Source organism: Sparus aurata, chromosome 13 (genome assembly GCF_900880675.1).
Source record: "Sparus aurata chromosome 13, fSpaAur1.1, whole genome shotgun sequence".
Taxonomy (NCBI): Eukaryota; Metazoa; Chordata; class Actinopteri; order Spariformes; family Sparidae; genus Sparus; species Sparus aurata.
This window is the reverse complement of record NC_044199.1, coordinates 12,577,856-12,596,260: the sequence shown is the minus strand read 5'-3', so window position 1 is coordinate 12,596,260 and position 18,405 is coordinate 12,577,856. Positions and strand designations below refer to the sequence as shown.

The following is an 18,405-nucleotide window of genomic DNA, read 5'->3' as shown; positions in this document are numbered from 1 at the left end:
GTTTGATGCAGTTTTCAGACGTGTAACCTCTCACAATTTCCCGCTGCAAAAATGATGACATTGTATGGAAGCTTGCTTGTCTTCTGTATTTTGTGCTGATAAATATTTGCAGCCTGCAAACATGTAACCCCAGCCTAGGTAAGACTGTTCCGTGTTACGTCCACAGCAACAGCATGAGGCCAAACAAACAGTTTGTTACTCTCTAAAATGCTGACAGTGTTCAGCGCAGAGGATAACTTTAGCAATGCTCAGTCTGTAAGCAAGAGATACACACTGGAGGGAATTCTCTGCTTCAGCCTCTATTATATTTGGCACTAAGTAATCCACTGTCTAAACACTCAAATACAAACATTACAGCTCCAACACTGTTCACCCTTTGGGGAGGAATTCAGCAGTGTGTAAAAAAAAAAAGAAAAAAAGAACAGTAACAGGCTTTTCTGGCTTCAGGATATTCAGGTGTGAGCAGGGCGCTTTATCCCAGCCTCTTCATCACAGACAAAAATAGGGAGATTAATCAGGCACAGGTGCTCCTCATTCAGCGGCTGAACCATCTTGGCTCTCGATGCCTCGCAGCGAACACTCAATCAACGCTGTGTTTGCCATAAATATTCTAGATCTATGCTGTAAGAAGGGGGGGAAATTAATTTGCAGTGCATTTAAAGTGTGACATCTCTGACATTTTCTGGCGAATACATTTCCATTTTTGTGATTGATAACGGATCAGTCCGGGCTCAGTCCACGCCGCAGTTCATGAGCCGTGGATTAGCAAAAAGATACTGAAATCGGCAGGCGGCTTTTCCTCACAGTGTAATATTACCATATTTGCTGATTTAAATGGTTTTATCGGCTCATCTATTGGATAATTTAGATCCAACTTCGATAAAATGTTAATATTGATATAACACTGCTTGTTCCCTACTCTCCCTCTCTCCCTTTTATCTCTCGCTCTCCCTCTTCCTCTTCCTCTTCTTCGCCCTTCTCACTTCTTTCTCTCCCAGGTAGAAGATGTCAATGATAATGCTCCCCTCACCTCGGATCCTATCTACCACCCGGCCGTCATGGAGAACTCCCCGAAGGATGTGTCAGTCATCCGCATCCAGGCACAGGACCCTGACCTCACCGCCACGCCCAGTCGTCTGAGTTATCGCATCACGGCTGGCAACCCGCAGAATTTCTTCTCTATCAACCCCAAAACAGGTGACACTCACGAACAGCGACACGATTGTTGATAAGTGCCTTGGTAACATAATTGCCAGTATTATGTTGCAGACTAAAAGCACAATTAGTTTAATCTGTCTGTGTTTATATGTTTGCATGCCTCCGAAAATGACTGAAATTGTCTTTCATCATGCACCTCCTACTAGGCGTTCTTTCAATAAAAGCCTTTGGTTCCCACACAACAAATTAAAAAGACTTTTGTGCCCACACAATCAAACATCTAGGACACGGATGAGCCGCCGAGGCAATCTTCACTGCTCTCTTAACTGAATTTCGCTCCCAGTCTTCTACAGGGGGGCGAAAGCTCTTCGCAATGTACTTGAGGATATTAGCGTAGTTAGTTTTTTATTAAGCCAGTGTGTGGGTGAATATCTTCTAATCATGAAGGAATTTACAGTCCAAGCAATTTTCTTTCCCCATTACTTTTGTCCCCCGAAGGAGGGTCGAATGGTTTATTTCTACGCATTCTGTGAATATATAGTGACACAAATACAAAAACATGCTTTTCTCAGTCGGTGGAAGCTGAAGTTGGCTAAAGGTTTCAGGAGTATTTGCTTGGATTTGGAACTACTTTGGGATCAAGTGTCTGAGCTTGTGAACTGATGCTCAGACAGCCTGCGGTTGTATATAACCTCTCTTGAGCCTGTGGGAAAGCACTGCATGAGAAATTAAAGCCTGTGAATGTGTTACAAAAAAAAAAAATAATAATTGGAGGGACTGAGAGTAAAACATTTGCACTTTGTTCCTGTCTTGTCTCTTTCCTTGTAATTTAACTTTAAGTACCAGTGGTGTATCCAGGGGTTGAAATCTGCTTGGCCTCCAAGTACCAACCCATTCCCCCAAAGCATGATTAGCTATCTACCAGATAGTAGGCTGGACCTCAGTTCAAACCAAATTTGACAGTATTTTCGATGTATGACTTTTGTATGGAGCCTGCTTTCGGTGGTACAATTTGTTTTTGAGGGCTTAACGGGTAACTCCACCAATTTCACATATTGAAGTGTGTTTGCACGCCTTGGGAAATTGTACAACATTATGCCAAAAATGTAGTAGTAGTCTTTTGTGGCTATAGAGGAAGCTGCATACAATCTTTGCATGTAATAAATTGCCTCCAGTGATCAGTGGATGAGCAGCATTGTGGCTAATGGAGACACTAGGTTTTAAAACAGGAAGAAGAATGTGCGTACTCCTGCACTTCTACAGTATAGAATCGTTGGATTCATGATTGGCCAGTTGAAAAAATCAGCGTAATCGAGGCAGCAGAACCAGAGTTGATGTTGTTTTTATTTCACACATTTCTCAAAAACTGGTGCCTACATCACCCACAATGCAACTTGACCACTGACAGCTTACATTTTGGGAGGAATTTGGCTTCAACCACCATGTAACATCCTACTGTAAACAGACTTTGAGCTTTAATTCTACACAGTTTCTTGCTTTTAAGCGCTGCCAAGATATTCGCTTAAGTCTCTTATTTATCTTTCAGACTGTCTGTGTTACTTCACAGTTGAGAGCATGTATTTTGTTTCTCCGAATGTTTCTAGAGGCACAAATCTTTTCCACACATCTGTGAATTTTATGCGCTTGTAAAATCTTTTTTTTAGACAGTCACACACTTGAATTCCTCGTGCACATTTTAATAGGCTCACAAAAATGATTTACAGCGGCAGACTGTGAGTTGAATATCATCTCACAACAAACTCTGAGGCTTCTAGACTCCGTGTTAGAGGCAGGATCCCCGTCAGAGCCTGTTTTGATCCCATACTTTTCACAGTCTTGATCTTCTACTAAACAATATCAAAATCTCCTTGTGTTTTTCAAGTATTTCTAAATTTTGACACAATGTCCACATTGGAAAATTTGTGGAATTATCACTATATCAATGCATGAATGACAACATCACTAAAGCAAATCAATTCTGATGTTTTCAGTGTGTGCTGTCAGGTTTGAAGTCTAGGGAGGGCCCTGTGCATTCTCAGAACAAGCTTTGCTTGAAGCTTCCATTAAAGAATTATTGAAGAGGTGAAATGTTTTATTCAAATCCTGAAGAAACAGAAAAGTCTGAAGTCTATTCTGTCTCTGGCCTAGATTAAATGATGAGTGTTTCGGTAAACAACAAAAGGCACATTTTCCACTGTTACAGGGTATTCAGATTCAAAGAAATGTCAATGTAATGATCAGAAACTGACCTATATGAAGCACGCAGCTCGTCAGTTATCAAGCTTGTAGTAGAAGGGGTTCCCTAATGGTGTGCTGTCACATGCTTAGTCTGTTTGTGGTGGGCATCTCCATTTCTTGTCATCTGTTCCTGTATAGTAGGTGTGACAAAAATGTTTCCCTCAAAGGGGCAGAGCTGAAACATGATGGTAATGTGCCTGTTGTGTTGTATTGTTGACATGCACAGTGTTGCTGCTAGGGGTCTCTCAATCAAAACAATGAAAACAAACGACGCAGTTTGATGAAGTCAGGGATCGCGGGAGCTGATTAATGAACAACCACCAATACCGGTGTTGGAAATCTACCTGACATAACTCAGGCAGACATGTCAACGGATGAGTTAATGTATTTAGGTCTCGTTCGTGTTACGATTAGAGGTGTTTTTGTCGCCTTCTTTGCTCGCTCTCTCATTCGATGTTTCCCTGGCAGGTATAGAAACAGGCGACCAAATTAAATTCACCATTGCCTTGACATTTTTTTTTCTTCCCCGTAGTAGTTTAAACATTGTTTGAAACATTTAGGAAATGCGGGTACACAACGCAGTAATGGGGTCATCACATGAGAAGAGTTTTTGCATGAAACAGTAACATTTTGTCACGTCTTGGTCGTTTGCTCACACAACGCTATTTGGGGGTCTGAAAACACAGCTCTTTCTGTCATCGGCTAAACTGGCAAAACACAATTCCTGTGAGCAATGTGATGACACAACGCTGCTTCGCGCAAGTGTATTTCATTTTCAGCCTCGTAACTATAGCAGAAGGAGGACATCAAGAACAATGGCGTACTATTGAGCTGTGTTTGTGCTGCTGACTCCACTGAGTTTATCAATGCTCTTCCAGCAAAGTGTAGAATAGCTGCACCATTTCTTGGATGTGATGGTTCACCACACTGTCGAAAGAAATCATTAATGCGCAGGTGCATGGTGTTATTCACTGGTTTTTAATAGAGAAGTTGTGCCTGCACAAGGCGCTTTCGATCATTTTTGCGGATCCATATGTGCACGAGGATTGTTTTCACAACGTTTTTGTATGAGTGCAAGTATGCAAGCAAAAATGTGCCTTTTTGCACTACAGAATCATACAGAAATATCGACAATATGGGAGCGGACTGGACTGAAGCAGGGGGACAAGGCTTATGTTGATCCCATTAGCAGTGTCATTGGTCCTCACTAGCTCATTAAAGCATAAACTTTCTCTGAACTCTCTGAGAGTAAAATATGATTCAGGTCATACATCTCTCGGCTGTGTCGATGCATCTGTGTCATTCATACAGTTGAGTTCATTACAAGTGCTGTTCACACATCCAATCGTCCTATGTATAAAACTTGTGTGAAAAAGAGAGAGAGGGAGAGGGAATCTGTGTGGCAATCTAATCTATTCTAATCTATTAGCTGGTTACAGCGGTGTGTTAGAGAGAGCAGCTCTGAATCGATGAACAGGATGACACTCTGTGGAGTGTGTACCCGCATGTGTTCATGTCTCTGTGTGAACCCACGGCACACAGCTGTATAAGAATAATTTGCCTTTGTGTGTGTGTGTGTGTGTGTGTGGGTGTACGAGAGAGCGCACTTCTGTGTGCGTCTGCACGTACAGTATGCGTTTGTCACAGGGGAGAGTTTTTCGGCCATCTGAGCCCTGCTGTCTGTCTCTGTCAAAGACCCACATTATTTTCTTATCTGTTCCTCATTAATCCTGTACAAGGGAACTCATATTGATGACTATCTCGTTCACGCTGTGATAAATGAACTTTCTGAGCAATTGGTTTTTTAGTGTTTCTCGCAGTCTTTTCTCTCAGAGGTCACACTCCAGGGTTGCTTCCACCAGCTAATTGAATCCCGATAAATAATGTGAAAATTGTGGACTTGTCAGTGGATGTACTCTATTGTATTACTTCAGAGAAGTGCAAATATGGATGCACCTTTACCTTAAGTTTTACAGCAGTGTGACCGACATTGCCAGTCTGTGAGTTTGATAATGAGAAATGCATTCGATATGAGTCACACCTAGCTGTTTACCCAAAAACTTTCCATGCACCGGCGTGATTTTATTGGGTAGATGAATAAACAAAAGCCAGCTGATTGATTTGCTTTCATGAAGCAGCTGTCAGCCACACTATGACCTGAACTGCCGGCAAAAACCCTTCAAGTTTCAAATTGTTTTTCAAAACTCGGTGCGGGGCTGTTCAAAGTAATGCATTTTTCAAGTTCACTCTGGATGTGTCAGTTTGATGGGTTTGAGGTACTGCATCAATTCCCACAATGAATCAAAGCAAAACTTTGAATGAGTGCAAAGTGTGTAAATGTGCTGTGACAGCTTACAGTGCTGTCTGCTTGTCTTTGGGTGTGTGAGTGAAGCCCAGCTCCTCTGGGGGCTGAAAACAGAGCAGATAAGTGTTGACACAGGGTGCTAGATGAAGTGCTTCTTATAAAAGCATGTATGTTTGCTGAGCGCCATCACAGAGTCACGGTGACCTTTTTTCACAATCCACTGTTGGATTGTATTGGTTTTGTCGCTCCACCAGAATATTAACAAATCAATGGTATGTGTTTGAGTCGATTTTTATGATCGATGATGAACAAAAAGGAGGAATTTTGAAATCTCAGGGGTGTGGTTTTATTCATGCCCCAGTTAGAAAGAATATCAGAGATATGCCCCTCACATGGCAAAGAAGTAGATTGGTGGTAGTAGTAATTGACAGTATTTTACAGGAAAAAGGAGAAGTCTGATGTGTTGAAACAGGCCACTGGACCATGACATACATTTTCTGCGAAGGTGTGGGTGGCGATTATTAATTTATTCATTCACACGTCCAATTAAAACATCCCGATTGTCCAACTGCAGATGTGCTGCGAGCTGTAGATCATTGATTTTTATCAGAGTTGTTAGTGGTGCCGTGTTCTGCTGAACAAGCCCCCACAGTCTCTCCCTCTTGCAGCTTGTGACCGCTGCTCTAGATTTACTCCTAATTTGCTTAATTGAAGTTAGCCTGCGTAGCAAGCTCAAGGTGACACTGTGGCATGCGCGGGCTCGAGAGTGTGTGAGTGTGAGTGTGCGTGCACGCCACTAGCCTGCCCACTGGGTGTTGACTTTCTAACCATCCAAAATAATCCCACTTCGGTGCAACGCTTCATTACACTGAAAACAAAACGCATTATCACCATTTTAGCGCATTCAGTGTTGGCAGTCCACAGAAACCCACAGAAACAATTTAAGGAAAAACAAGCATGCTTGTTTTGAATCTCTGCGTGTACCTGTGTGTGTATGGATATCTTCATCATCATTTTATTTAAGAATCAGTGTTTTTATGATCATTATTATTATTCCCTTTGAACAATAATGTTTATCTGGTTAATTTTTTATTGTGTTCCGGTCCCATCTTATATGTTTTATTCTATGTTTTTTATCTGATGTGTTTTTATACATACGAATACTGACATGCAGTGGCAGACTGGAGAGAATACAAAATAAGGCCACCAGCTGTATGTGGTGGGGCACCATCATGCAGAAAGGGCATTCAAGTGGGCAGACCTTTTTTTTTTAGCCTTTCATGGCTTCATTGATAGAACAGTGTAGGAGATGACTGGAGTTGGGATGAGAGGGGGGATGATTTGCAGCAAAGGTCCGCAGGTCGGACTCAAACCCTGGGCTGCTGCGTTGAGGACAGGGCCTCTGCACACGGGATGCGCGCCCTACCAACCGTGCTCCCCAAGTGGGCACGTTTGCTGCATTTTTATGGGGGCATTTTGTTGTGCATTTGTATTCGTGTGTAAAAAAAAGATCACCAGGCCGTGACAAATGCGCCCATTTCACTGTGTTTTTTAAGGCTCTCGTGAGATGCTAAATAGTGCCCAAGGCATATGATCAAGAACAACTATCTCAGCTGGAAAATAAGAGCCTGCTTAAATTATTGTAAAACTGTCGCATAACGGGTTGAATCTGCTTATGGATTTCCCCTCGCTTCCCTTTAAGCCAGAATCACTTCTGGTGAACTTTTGATCTGTTCACCACACAAAGTTTATACATACTAAAATCCAGCAATTACAGATTGAGTGACACAAACTGTGTTTGTGTGCATGGGGGGGGGCATTTCTGCAGTTGTGCAATGACAGTGAGATCCAAGCAAAGGAAAAATAGAAGAAAACACTGAAATTAAAAGAGAGAACATAAAACATCGGGGGCGGAAGTGGAGCTGTCGTTCTCTGTGATCTCCACCACGCCCTGCTAGAGTTTCCGACTATCATCTGAATAATCTGGTTCGATCAAAGCTATTATCAATAGCCTCACTCCCTTCCAACTGGCCTGGTGGCATGCTGGCCAACTGAATGACCCTCAGCTATACAGTGCCATATGAACACGTGCCAAATGCCATCATCCCTGCCAAGGCTGCAGGCTATATTTCCTCGGCTGTATGGCAGTTGGTGTTCACATGCACTCAGCTTTTTAGTGTGGAAGAACTTCTCGTAGGAAAATTATTTTGGCTTTGTGATTTGTGAACTGTAAACTTTCTGTAAAATCCGTAAAACCGTACCAGGTCTTTATCAACTGCGAGCAATTTTCTGTGTTTGTATAATCTAAACTCGCTCCCTTGTGATTTTTAGGGCTAATCACCACAACGGCGAGGAAGCTGGACCGGGAACAACAGGCGGAGCACTTCTTAGAGGTATAGAAACCGCTGAACATTGTTCATGGCTTTATAGTGTTATTATTTATCTGGCCCTGCCACCTGCCACAGCCCACTATTAACAGAGACAGGGTAGAGGACAACGCTGGCAGGTCCTCAAGGCGCCATAAACTGTGATGAATGGTTGTAGTTTTGGGCCCCAGGTTTAGGATTTTCTAAATGTAATCATTCATCATTGGTTATCTACTCCACTCAGGATGGGAACAGGGAGGAGAGGAGTTGGTCTGCTCAGCATTTGATAAGCACAGACACTAGGCATACAGATAGCTCTGTGATTACCATTTCTGTTGCTCCTGCTGCTCTGCATGCAGATGAACCTGATAATCAGAGATTCTTGACTTCTGAGACATGAGCAAACTTCTGCTTCCCTGTACTTTTCTTACAACGTATTAAATGCTGCTGAATCTAACAAGCACTTTGCCCTCCTATGAAATGGAATGGACTAACCCACGGTTGACCCACAGTATTGCATCTTGGTGTTTTGTCTCTGTATTGCCAATTGACTTGTCTGGACTCAATTGCTCTTTGGACCACTTTGTTTTGTCCAATACTTAATAAAACCCCTGCGTATGACAACGCACTGTGAAAAGAAAGCGGCAGAAGTTGTGAGAGGGAGCCTGCACCTGACAGCATCATACACTTAAACATTCACACCTATAGGGAGCTTAAAATTGGGGTCAGAGAAGTCTTTGTTGGTGCATCGTCCTGTCCTGTTCTGTATCCTGAGATCTCAATAGAAATGCCAGTCCACGCATGCCACCCACCGCTCTGCCTGCCATTCTCTGCTCTCCGCTTGTAATTAATAGTCCATTGAGCAGTCAGGCTGGCAATGATGGTGTTCACCCTGATCTGAGTCGATTGATCAGTGATCAGACCTCTGCCTCCAGGGGATCAATAATAGAAAGAGATTTCCCGCGAGCCCCACGTGGTCCTGTGCCGGGTGACGCAGAGGGAGCCGGACGCAGGAGAAGATTTAAAGATCCAACATTCAAATTCTGGGGACTTTTTTTTGTTTTAAAACGTTTAAGAACTGATCTAACATTATCAACAGAATGTGAAGATGTTGTGTCAACGAGGTCTATTTATTATGTTGAAGAGAAATCTACTCATGCTAGTGTGCTCAAGGATCGTAATCCCATTGTGTACCTCAATAGGCGACAGCCCGATAGTATAGCGCCCCATAGATTCAGCTGGAAGATGTATGCGAGGAACAATTTCTCTCCAGTTCGCACTCTTAGTTATCTTCTACAGTCACAAAAGACCAAAACTCCCCAAATCTCAAGCAATTAAATTTTCTTCGTTCTATTTTCCTCATTAAACAGAAAATACGACGGTGCACCTTCTGAATCCAAGTTTCCAAATTACCTTGTGAACCAAATTGTTTCAAATTTGTCAAAAACAGAATAGAACTCACCAAATCCACATGGTTTGTCTTCATGCTGTTTAAACGATCACCAGCACTTCCCGTCTGTCCTGTTCCCTCCTATCGTGTCTTCTGATCCCTAGAGTTAGAGGCCTGTATTTCCCTTTGTCAACCTAGCATCTGATAGTCTCACAGACAGTGTTTGGTCCTGGACTGATCTTTCCTCTGATATCACGCTCAGGGTGGGAGCCTCAAATATTACTATAAATGGAATCTGAACATTTTTTTATAATTTCACTCCTTCTTATGTGATCAGCAACCGATAAAACAATGGAATCAAATGGTCACGTGAGCAAGGAAGTGGTTCAATGCTAACGTTAGCTAATAGGCTATTGAATTTGTTGTTCTACTTTAGAATCCTTCCAGATTTTCACTATTCCATCGTTCTTTTAGTGGCTGATCGATTGGGGAGTGGTGAAATGAAAACAATTTGTCAGATAGCCTATGTTTACACGACCTGCAGCCTGGAACACAGCAGCATGACATGTTCCCAGCAGTCAAGTTTCCCATCCAGCGTGTGACACCAGAGGAAAATGGACACGTGAATATGGTCCATTGCCTGCAGTGTAAACACCAGCAATCGATGGGCCGAGGGCCACTGGCTACACGGCTAACTGATCAACCTGAATAACAGCAGCTAGTAGCTACAGCTAAAAATAGCAACAGCAAAGTGTATAGTGAGCGGTTGCTGGTGGTTACCATTGTGGTATGCTGCCCCGTATTTGTTTGGAGTGATATTCGACACTTGGCCAATATTTGCATCTTTAAGAACACATACATTCATTTGTAACGTTTCTGTAGTCTAGTAGTGGCAGTATTCCAGTAAGACAATGTGCAGGAGTTTGCTTGCAATATAAGTTCACACAAATAAAATCCCACAAAACATCTGTAAGACACAATGATGCATCACCATGACTATCGTTTATGTGTTTTATTGTATGTGTGCTCACACACTCTCCTCAGGTAACAGTTATAGATGGCCCGGTGACCACCCGCCAATCTACTGTGTGGGTCATAGTTCACATTGAGGACGAGAACGACAACCCGCCCACTTTCCCAGAGGTCACCTACCGCATCAGCTTGACTGAGCGAGACCGCAACAAACGCGGCGAGCCAGTCTACCGCGTCTTCGCTTATGACCGGGACCTTGGAGCAAATGGCAACATAAGCTACAGCATTGTTGACGGTAATGAGGATGAGAAGTTCAGTATTGACCCGAGGACCGCGATGGTGTCGTCAAAGAAGATGGTGACAGCGGGAAGCTATGATATCCTCACTGTGAGTTTCATATACAAGGTTTTTATACAGGGTCAAGTTATTTTTATTTTTATTTCAGAGCTGTTTGGTCCAAAGTTACAGTGTTTTAAGGTAAAATACAGTGCTCTTTAGCAACATGGCAAACATGACAACAAATCTATTGTCTCAATTACAGATGTTCTTATGAGGGATACGACTGTGACCTCTTTCAGGCAGAGTGCTTCTCTCGTTCCAGTGCTGCCTTTACACGTCCTTTTTCTTGTTATAACTAATTTCATAGCCAGCTGGGCCTCCATTGGTTCACAGGGCTCTGCTTTCAGGCACCTGCACATTTGACAGCCAGCTAATGGAGCCACATTGTGAATTTTTCATTCGGATATGAGCCCAATTTAGCCTGTACGTTTTTGTATTTCCATAGCCAATGGAGGCAAAAGTGCCAAGGGGGGTTGAGTGGCGCATCTGACGTTGTGTTTATGGGCATCAAAAATGCATATCATTTTTGATGAGATGGCACTTGCCCCGAACACAAGCACAAATTCGAGTTTTTGTGAATCAAATTCTAGCAATGTATTCACCCTGCTCCAGCCCCTTTATACATATGCACCGCACTGATTGATAAGTGATTTGCACTGATTGGGACTGATTTCTCTCATGCATTCACTGATTGATTAGTTTCGCCCATGTGCCCCTGGAGTCTCAGTGAATAAGAACTGGTAGTTGAATTGTGGAAGTGGCTTTTTCCTGTGTCCATGTGGCTCTTTTCAGGGTAATATCATTCTCTAAACAAATGGCAGATCAAATAATGCATTTGGCTCACAGGTCCTGGTGTTCGGTGAGCACAATATTTGAGAGTTAAAGAAGCCACTGCCAAGACGGTTTTGTTTTCAGTTCACTTCTCTGGAGCAGGGTTCAAGGAAGAACCCAAATTCAGAATGGGTCCCAAATCAGTTTTCTTTTTTTTTTTTTACTAGTTAAAAAGTGTAAAAACAGCCGGTTGTTGAAATACGATGACTCCATTTTGCAATCCACATTTATGGGTACCAGTAATCCTCTGGGGGAGCACATTTAGTTCTTTAAACTTCATACAGAGAGCAGTCATTATGGAGCACCAATTGTAACATCACCACAATTGTACTGATGCATTTTTTTCTCAACTTAAGGTGTGACTATGAAAACATCAATGCACACATTTCATGATAATTATAAATAATGCTAATAAGGTTTGTTTCTATATGCAAATTGAAAGGTGCCGTATGTGAGAACTTCCTGTGCTCCCCTGGTACCTGAGCTCCCACTCTGGACTGCTAGATGAATGGCCAACCGAGCTTACCAGATAACAGCAGCTCCAGTAAGCAGCAGTTAGCCGTTAGCCTGGTGATATGCTGATTGCCAATTCTTACATTTGGCACTTTTAAATTACTTCCTTGTGAACATACACTTTTTATTTAAGAACTTTTTGGTAACAGGCTGCCATGTTCATAATGTTATTTCAATCGAAGCATCTGTTATTTGTACACTTATGATAATAGAGTGTGTCTAATATTTCCGAATTAGAAGCACATAATAAATGCACTGCTGAACCAGCACAACGATGCTTTGACATCAAACATTTTGGAAATATAGCTACACATATTCCATGTTTTTCGCTTGCAGGCTTCGGCCTTGGCTGGAGGTCTGAGCCTCTCAGAGCGCCCTTCTAGTTTCACACAAGTTCCTCCCAGAGATTTTGTTGATTTATTTTAGTCAATGCTTTACCTATTTGATGTGAGGAAAGCGGAGCGAGTTATTTGAAGTCAGGCAGGGACAGACATGCCATTAAAGTTTATTAGCTGGAATCAGTTTTGAGGTTAGCAAAAGTATAATTTATGGATGAGACGCTGTCAACGCGTGTTGGTGTAAGAAAATGCAGGTGACGTGTCAGCGCGGGGAAGATGAGTATAGAAATTTTCTGTAGAGATTTTATTAAAAAAATCTGTGGAAAGTAGAGAGGCTGGAGTTCTAATATGTTTTTGATGTCGACCTACCCCCAAACATACTAACATTTACATACTAACGACAGACCCATGTACAGGTAAATCCAACTTAAAGTAGATCTTGTACTTTCATCTGTGAAATCTTGTGTTTTCCCCTCCTGTCTATTATTGTTCCAGCGTATTGCTTAAATTCCCAAATGACTGATGTAAAAGCTCCTGGATCTGTCAGCTGAATGTGAGGTTTTCTCAATATTTCTCCCTCTCCTAGATAAAAGCGGAGGACGGTGGTGATCCCCCATTATGGTCGACTGTCAAGCTCCATGTAGAGTGGATTCGCAAACCTGTCCCCTCGCCTCTGCCCCTGCTTTTCACCCAGAGGGCCTATAATTTCTCTGTTTCGGAGACAGCTGCTGTAGCTCAGCCGGTGGGAGTAGTTGCTGTCAGCCAGTCGACAACACCTGTCTGGTTCAATATCATCGGTAGGAAGAATTTACATATTCATATTCAGAGTTTTTCTTGTGCTGTGAAGTTCATTCAAGTGCATGTATCCAGGATTTTTCTCTTTTGCTGCTATAAAAATAGCCAGGCTGCGAGAATTTGCTACATTACTCTTGTCATTTCTTATATATTTAGATTGCATTTAAAGGATGAGTTCACCCCAAAATGAAAATCTAGTCATTATCTACTCACTCTCATGCCACTTGATAGTCGGGTGAGGTATCTCAGTCCATAAAACATTTCTGGAGCTCCACAGGAAAACAGCTTGGCAGCATCCTCCTACATAACGGAATTAGATGGGGACTTGAAATGGGTCCATACAGCTCATCCAGCGTAATCCGTGTATGTTATTTACACCCTCAGCACGAGGTCCAGCTTGTGAACCCACTACAGACGGGATGCATGCTACCGCTTGTAGCTGAGCAGCTGCAGTGAAGATTTAAGGCTTTAAGAAGGGTGTAAAAACAATGTCTTTTCAAATCAATCTGTATTGATGAGCTGTGTAGAGCCATTTTATTTTGTTTTTTGTTGTGGTTCGCTGCGACACTATTTTGATGTGACGCGCAAAAGTTTTTTGGACTACGCAGCTTCACCCGACATTTAGTCGGCATGGTGAAATGACGAAATGATTTAATTGATGTATATGGAAAGAAAATGTGGTTTTATTCAGAAAGCCCATCAGATTTATGACCAATTACGAGGACGAGGGACTGAAGTGCCCCTTGAGGGATGAAGCAGTTTGGATTTTAATTGAACTGATAAATCCTTCCACTTGCTGGACAATCACGAACATGCGTTTGAGAAATGCTATTTGTCTTTGCGGGTCAGACCCGTCCTGGATGATCCAGGAGCAAAACACGGTAGCGATATATTTCACACCCTGCAGTATAAACTTGATTCAAAGTGCAGGCTTCCTCACGGAGCTAGACAACAATATTTCAGTCTTTGTTACTTCTCAGTGCTGGAGAGGTACCTCCGACAGTTTTTATAAGGGTAACCGTTGTGGATATTTGTCATAATCCAAATTAGCTTGTTAAAACTCTAAAGGCCACTGACACCTTCTGTCATTGAGATTAATTGTGGACAGGCAAAAGTGCATTGTCCATATAAAACATTTCATTTCTCCATGGTTTATTCTGCTAAAAGCCAGCTGGCAAACAAAGGATACTAAAAAATGTCTTCTGCTGCTGCTCAGGCTCCGGTGGAAACAATGAATCTTCGGAAGGAGCCGTCTGGTTCTATACATGTCTGCCCGTTTACAACTAGCTCCGTCTTGCCCCTTTATTCAAGTCTCTGAAAATATAATCAGGGAATCGCTCATTATTGATTGTTACTCAGCTGTTCTGATTACAGCTCCCCTACTCAGATTTTAATATGAAAAAGAGTTGATTATTAGTTGATTATTCTTTTATCCAGGGACGTATATCAAAGATACAGAAAATGCAAATGCCCTGCATTTTTTTCCTGTTCCTCTCGTACTGTTGATATCAGAGGAGTAATTGTGCGGAAAAACTCATTAATATTTTACGTATTTTTTCCGCAAAAAAAGTGAAAGCCTGGTGATTATCTTTTTCTAAACTTTGAGAACTCAACTCCAGTGTCAGCCACAAATGATTCCCATTTCCCGCACTCTGCCAAAGTATTCCGAGGAGAAGTCCACTCACATTATTTCTTAATTCACATAATGGTGTGAGATGTCAAGAGGTCGACTGTGCAGAGTGCTGCAGATGATGCAGACCTTTGATCAAAGGAAGATCCTTAACTCCCTAAATATTAATATTATCTCTTTTCTCTTTCTTTTTTTCTCTCTCACCGTTAAGGCGGACGCCTGGCCAGAGAAATGTTCTACATTCCTCAGAATGCGTGTGGAAGAAACTGCTCCCTTGACACAGGTCTGGTCAAAACCAATTTTGCCACACCTCTGAAATGCCCCAGGTCAGGAGTAATTCAGAAAAACGCGGTTTAGAGTATCAGCACCTTGTTTAGCCGAAGGCAGTGTTGATTGATCTGAGCCTGAAAAAAGGATTCTCGTCGGACTCCTCACAAACACCAGCAGTTTGTTATCTCTGCCCAGGCAGGACAAGTTCCTAGCTTTAGTTCAGCCGCTGTGCCGCTATCACCCCGATTCCCCACCGGAAATTGTGACCTCAAAAAAAAGAATGCAGTCGTGTATAAACAAACTGTGGACAGGTTCTCTCGAAGCCCATGTAGTAGTTTAATTTGCAGAATCACTTGTTTCACAAAGTTGGTGATGTCAAGGTACTGATGCCACTTAAGTTTTAATATGACTCTGCATGATGATCTTTCTGCAGTTCCTGTTTATTAAGTCCACCCAGGAGGACATGTTTTAGTTGTTTCCTTGGATTGTTGCATTGTCAGCAGGATTAAAACTACAGACACAAAACTATCAAACAGATTTCCACAAAAATTGGATGGACGGTGGGCCTAGCCTAGCATAGACCCCATTATTACTGAATAAAAGGATGGATCCAGGAACTTTTTCATCTCTTCCTGTAGCATTGCCAGATTGGGCATTTGTGTTAACTTCTCAGGCAATAATGCATGGATCTTGATGAAAGAAATCTGGCGTATTCAGGTGGCTGGTTTCTATGAGTGAGTACAAAAGGGGACTGTTGGGCCTTGGCAGAGGTATGCAGTCTGCTGAGTGCCATTCTAGTTTTCATTATTGATTAATCTGACACTAATTCTTCCGATGAATTAATGAAACTTCCAGTCTATAAAATCTCATAAAATGGATTCAAGAATTGCTTCTTTTGTCTAACCGACAGTCGGAAACCCAACCACTCCTCATTAACTATCACAAATGACAAATAAAAGCAGCAAATTCATTTGAGGAGTATGACAAATGACTGAAAGGATAAATTGATAATCAAAACACAAGGTAAATACATTTTCAATTGATTGACACATTTTCTAATGATTAATCAACTGATTGTTGCTGCTCTATTTATAGAAAAACCAAACATATTTGTTGTTACCATTAGTGATGTGATGTCATGTGATGTGTTTTTTTTTTCAGCTGATACCAAAATTTCACTTTTGTAATTTAAAAAAAAGTTGCTAACCCGTAGTTAATTCACACCTGAGGGTGAGTTCCAATTAGATTTGTTGTGTTAAAACTTGTCTTTGTTCTTGTTCTTCTTTTTCTTGTTCTTGTTCTTGTTGTTGTTGTTGTTGTTGTTGTTGTTGTTGTTCTTGTTCTTGTTCTTGTTCTTTTCTGTGTTTATTGACAGATTGCAATCTAACTTCACTGGAGCACGCTGCCACCAACTGTATTGCTGTTTGTAAATGTTGTGTTTGTTAAGTCAGTTTGAACTCATTTCACAGGCTAAATCCATAACCTATAATTTCACCGATTGCCAATGTATAACTGATAATCCTAAACTCATACTGTTTTACTAATGTTAACGCAATGGTTGATTGCTTCTCTTCTAGAGGTATACAGTTTTAATTTATCTCTGTATCTTTTGGGTTGAAGTTTATGTACCCACTCAAAAGAACTCAAAAGAACTGCTCTATAGCACTGGTAATGATCCGAAACTCCACAGGGTGCCATTAGCTTTTTAACAGAACAATAATTAAAAAATGTCTGTCCATACATTTCTCAAAACTACCACACTGTATAACTTAGCTGTTCAGCTTTTTGTAGCGTTGTATATGTGTGCAAAATACAAACTGCTACCAAAAATACTGAAACTAACTGCTGATCAGACCCCCTCGAGGCGCCTCTAACAGACAGGAAATAAATGGTACCTCTTTCAATTTGAGACTACAGACTGTGATTTCTGTTTTTTTTTGTTTTTTTTTCTGTCTTAAAGCTGTGAGATTGCGGGGTAATATTGACCAACCTTCTCCTCTAGAAAAAAAAGGAACAGCAAGGGAAAAAAAAGGGAAAGACAGAAAAAAAAACGAATCCCCGTGGTTTGCTCTGACTCAACACGCATCAGTGGGCCCGTGAAAAATGCCCAATCAGTATTCATATGCTGAGGAGAGCTCAGGCTCCCAGATATCTCGAGAGGGAAACTGGAATGAGACGAAGGATGGCACTGAATACCTAACACGTATCAATCCTCTCCCCCGCTCTAATCAAACATTAAGCCTCTAAACTGTACACTCACCGCCCGTGGAAAAGACCCGGCTGTACGCTTTTTTTCCCTTTTTTTTTGATCTCCGAGATGGGTTGTGTTTCGGAGTGATAAGACAGATGTTTGTGTGGCTGTTAACAGCTCTCCGGCTGCCAAGTGGGTTCGGTGCTACATTGCATTGCATTTCAGTTTCTTTTTTATTTCACAGACCCTCCAGCTCCAGACGCAGGCACCTGGCCAAAACAATTACACAGTAATAACTTAGAGCACCTGAGTTTAGCACGCAAAGTGAATACTAAATGACCGAAACTCTGTGTGAACTGCGTGTGTGTGTGATTGCAGGGAGCTTTGACATGCAGTTTGACCTTCAGGTGGGGGTGGGGACTCTAGTGGTGGCCAAGCCCCTGGATGCCGAGGTGCAGTCTGTGTACAACATGACTGTGCAGGTGACAGATGGGACCAACTTCGCCACGGCGCAGGTACAGGACACACTTGTGATTTGTTATGCACTGGCGCCGCTTCTCGCACACTTCAGACCCACATCAAATTAAATTATTGTTACCTCTTCCTGGGGGAGCTGTTTACTCACAGCGTTCCTCCCTTCCTACACTCGCACTCCCTTTTTGCTGAAATTATCTCTCGCTGACTATGAAATCTGCTTTTTGTCGCTCCGTCTTTGACATTTCCTGTGCTCCCGCTGTCTTGGCTGGCCTACTAGGTCTGCCTTGTAAGGGAAATCCTTGATATCAGTGGATTAATGGGATTAGCTAGGGGAAATAAAGGTCAAGTGTTCCTATAGATGGAAGAAATTGCCCACATCCCTCTTGGAAAACACCCTGTCCCCTGTACTATCGTCATTCTATAGAGATGTAGTGTAAATATCTCCACCTTTTAAGTGGAAATTCTAAGGGTACCACCACCCTTATATATAATCAGTCACCAAAGCTAGCTCTCTGCCAAGGCTTTTATCTGAAGGGATAATATGCTGAGCGCACGTCTACTCAGTGCCTACCTTTGACCTTTCAGACTCCGC

At 42.1% G+C, this 18,405-nt stretch overlaps 1 protein-coding gene across 1 annotated transcript in view; it reads left to right on the top strand.

Annotated features, from left to right (window-relative positions):
• The window catches only part of fat3b (FAT atypical cadherin 3b), an 86,703-nt gene that overhangs the window by 17,761 nt on the left and 50,537 nt on the right, over nt 1-18,405 (top strand). The window contains exons 6-11 of the mRNA XM_030438711.1: nt 999-1,197; nt 8,033-8,094; nt 10,502-10,816; nt 13,037-13,247; nt 15,087-15,158; nt 17,715-17,851. Coding sequence (XP_030294571.1) covers nt 999-1,197; nt 8,033-8,094; nt 10,502-10,816; nt 13,037-13,247; nt 15,087-15,158; nt 17,715-17,851 — 996 coding nt within the window. The remainder of the gene's footprint in view (nt 1-998; nt 1,198-8,032; nt 8,095-10,501; nt 10,817-13,036; nt 13,248-15,086; nt 15,159-17,714; nt 17,852-18,405) is intronic.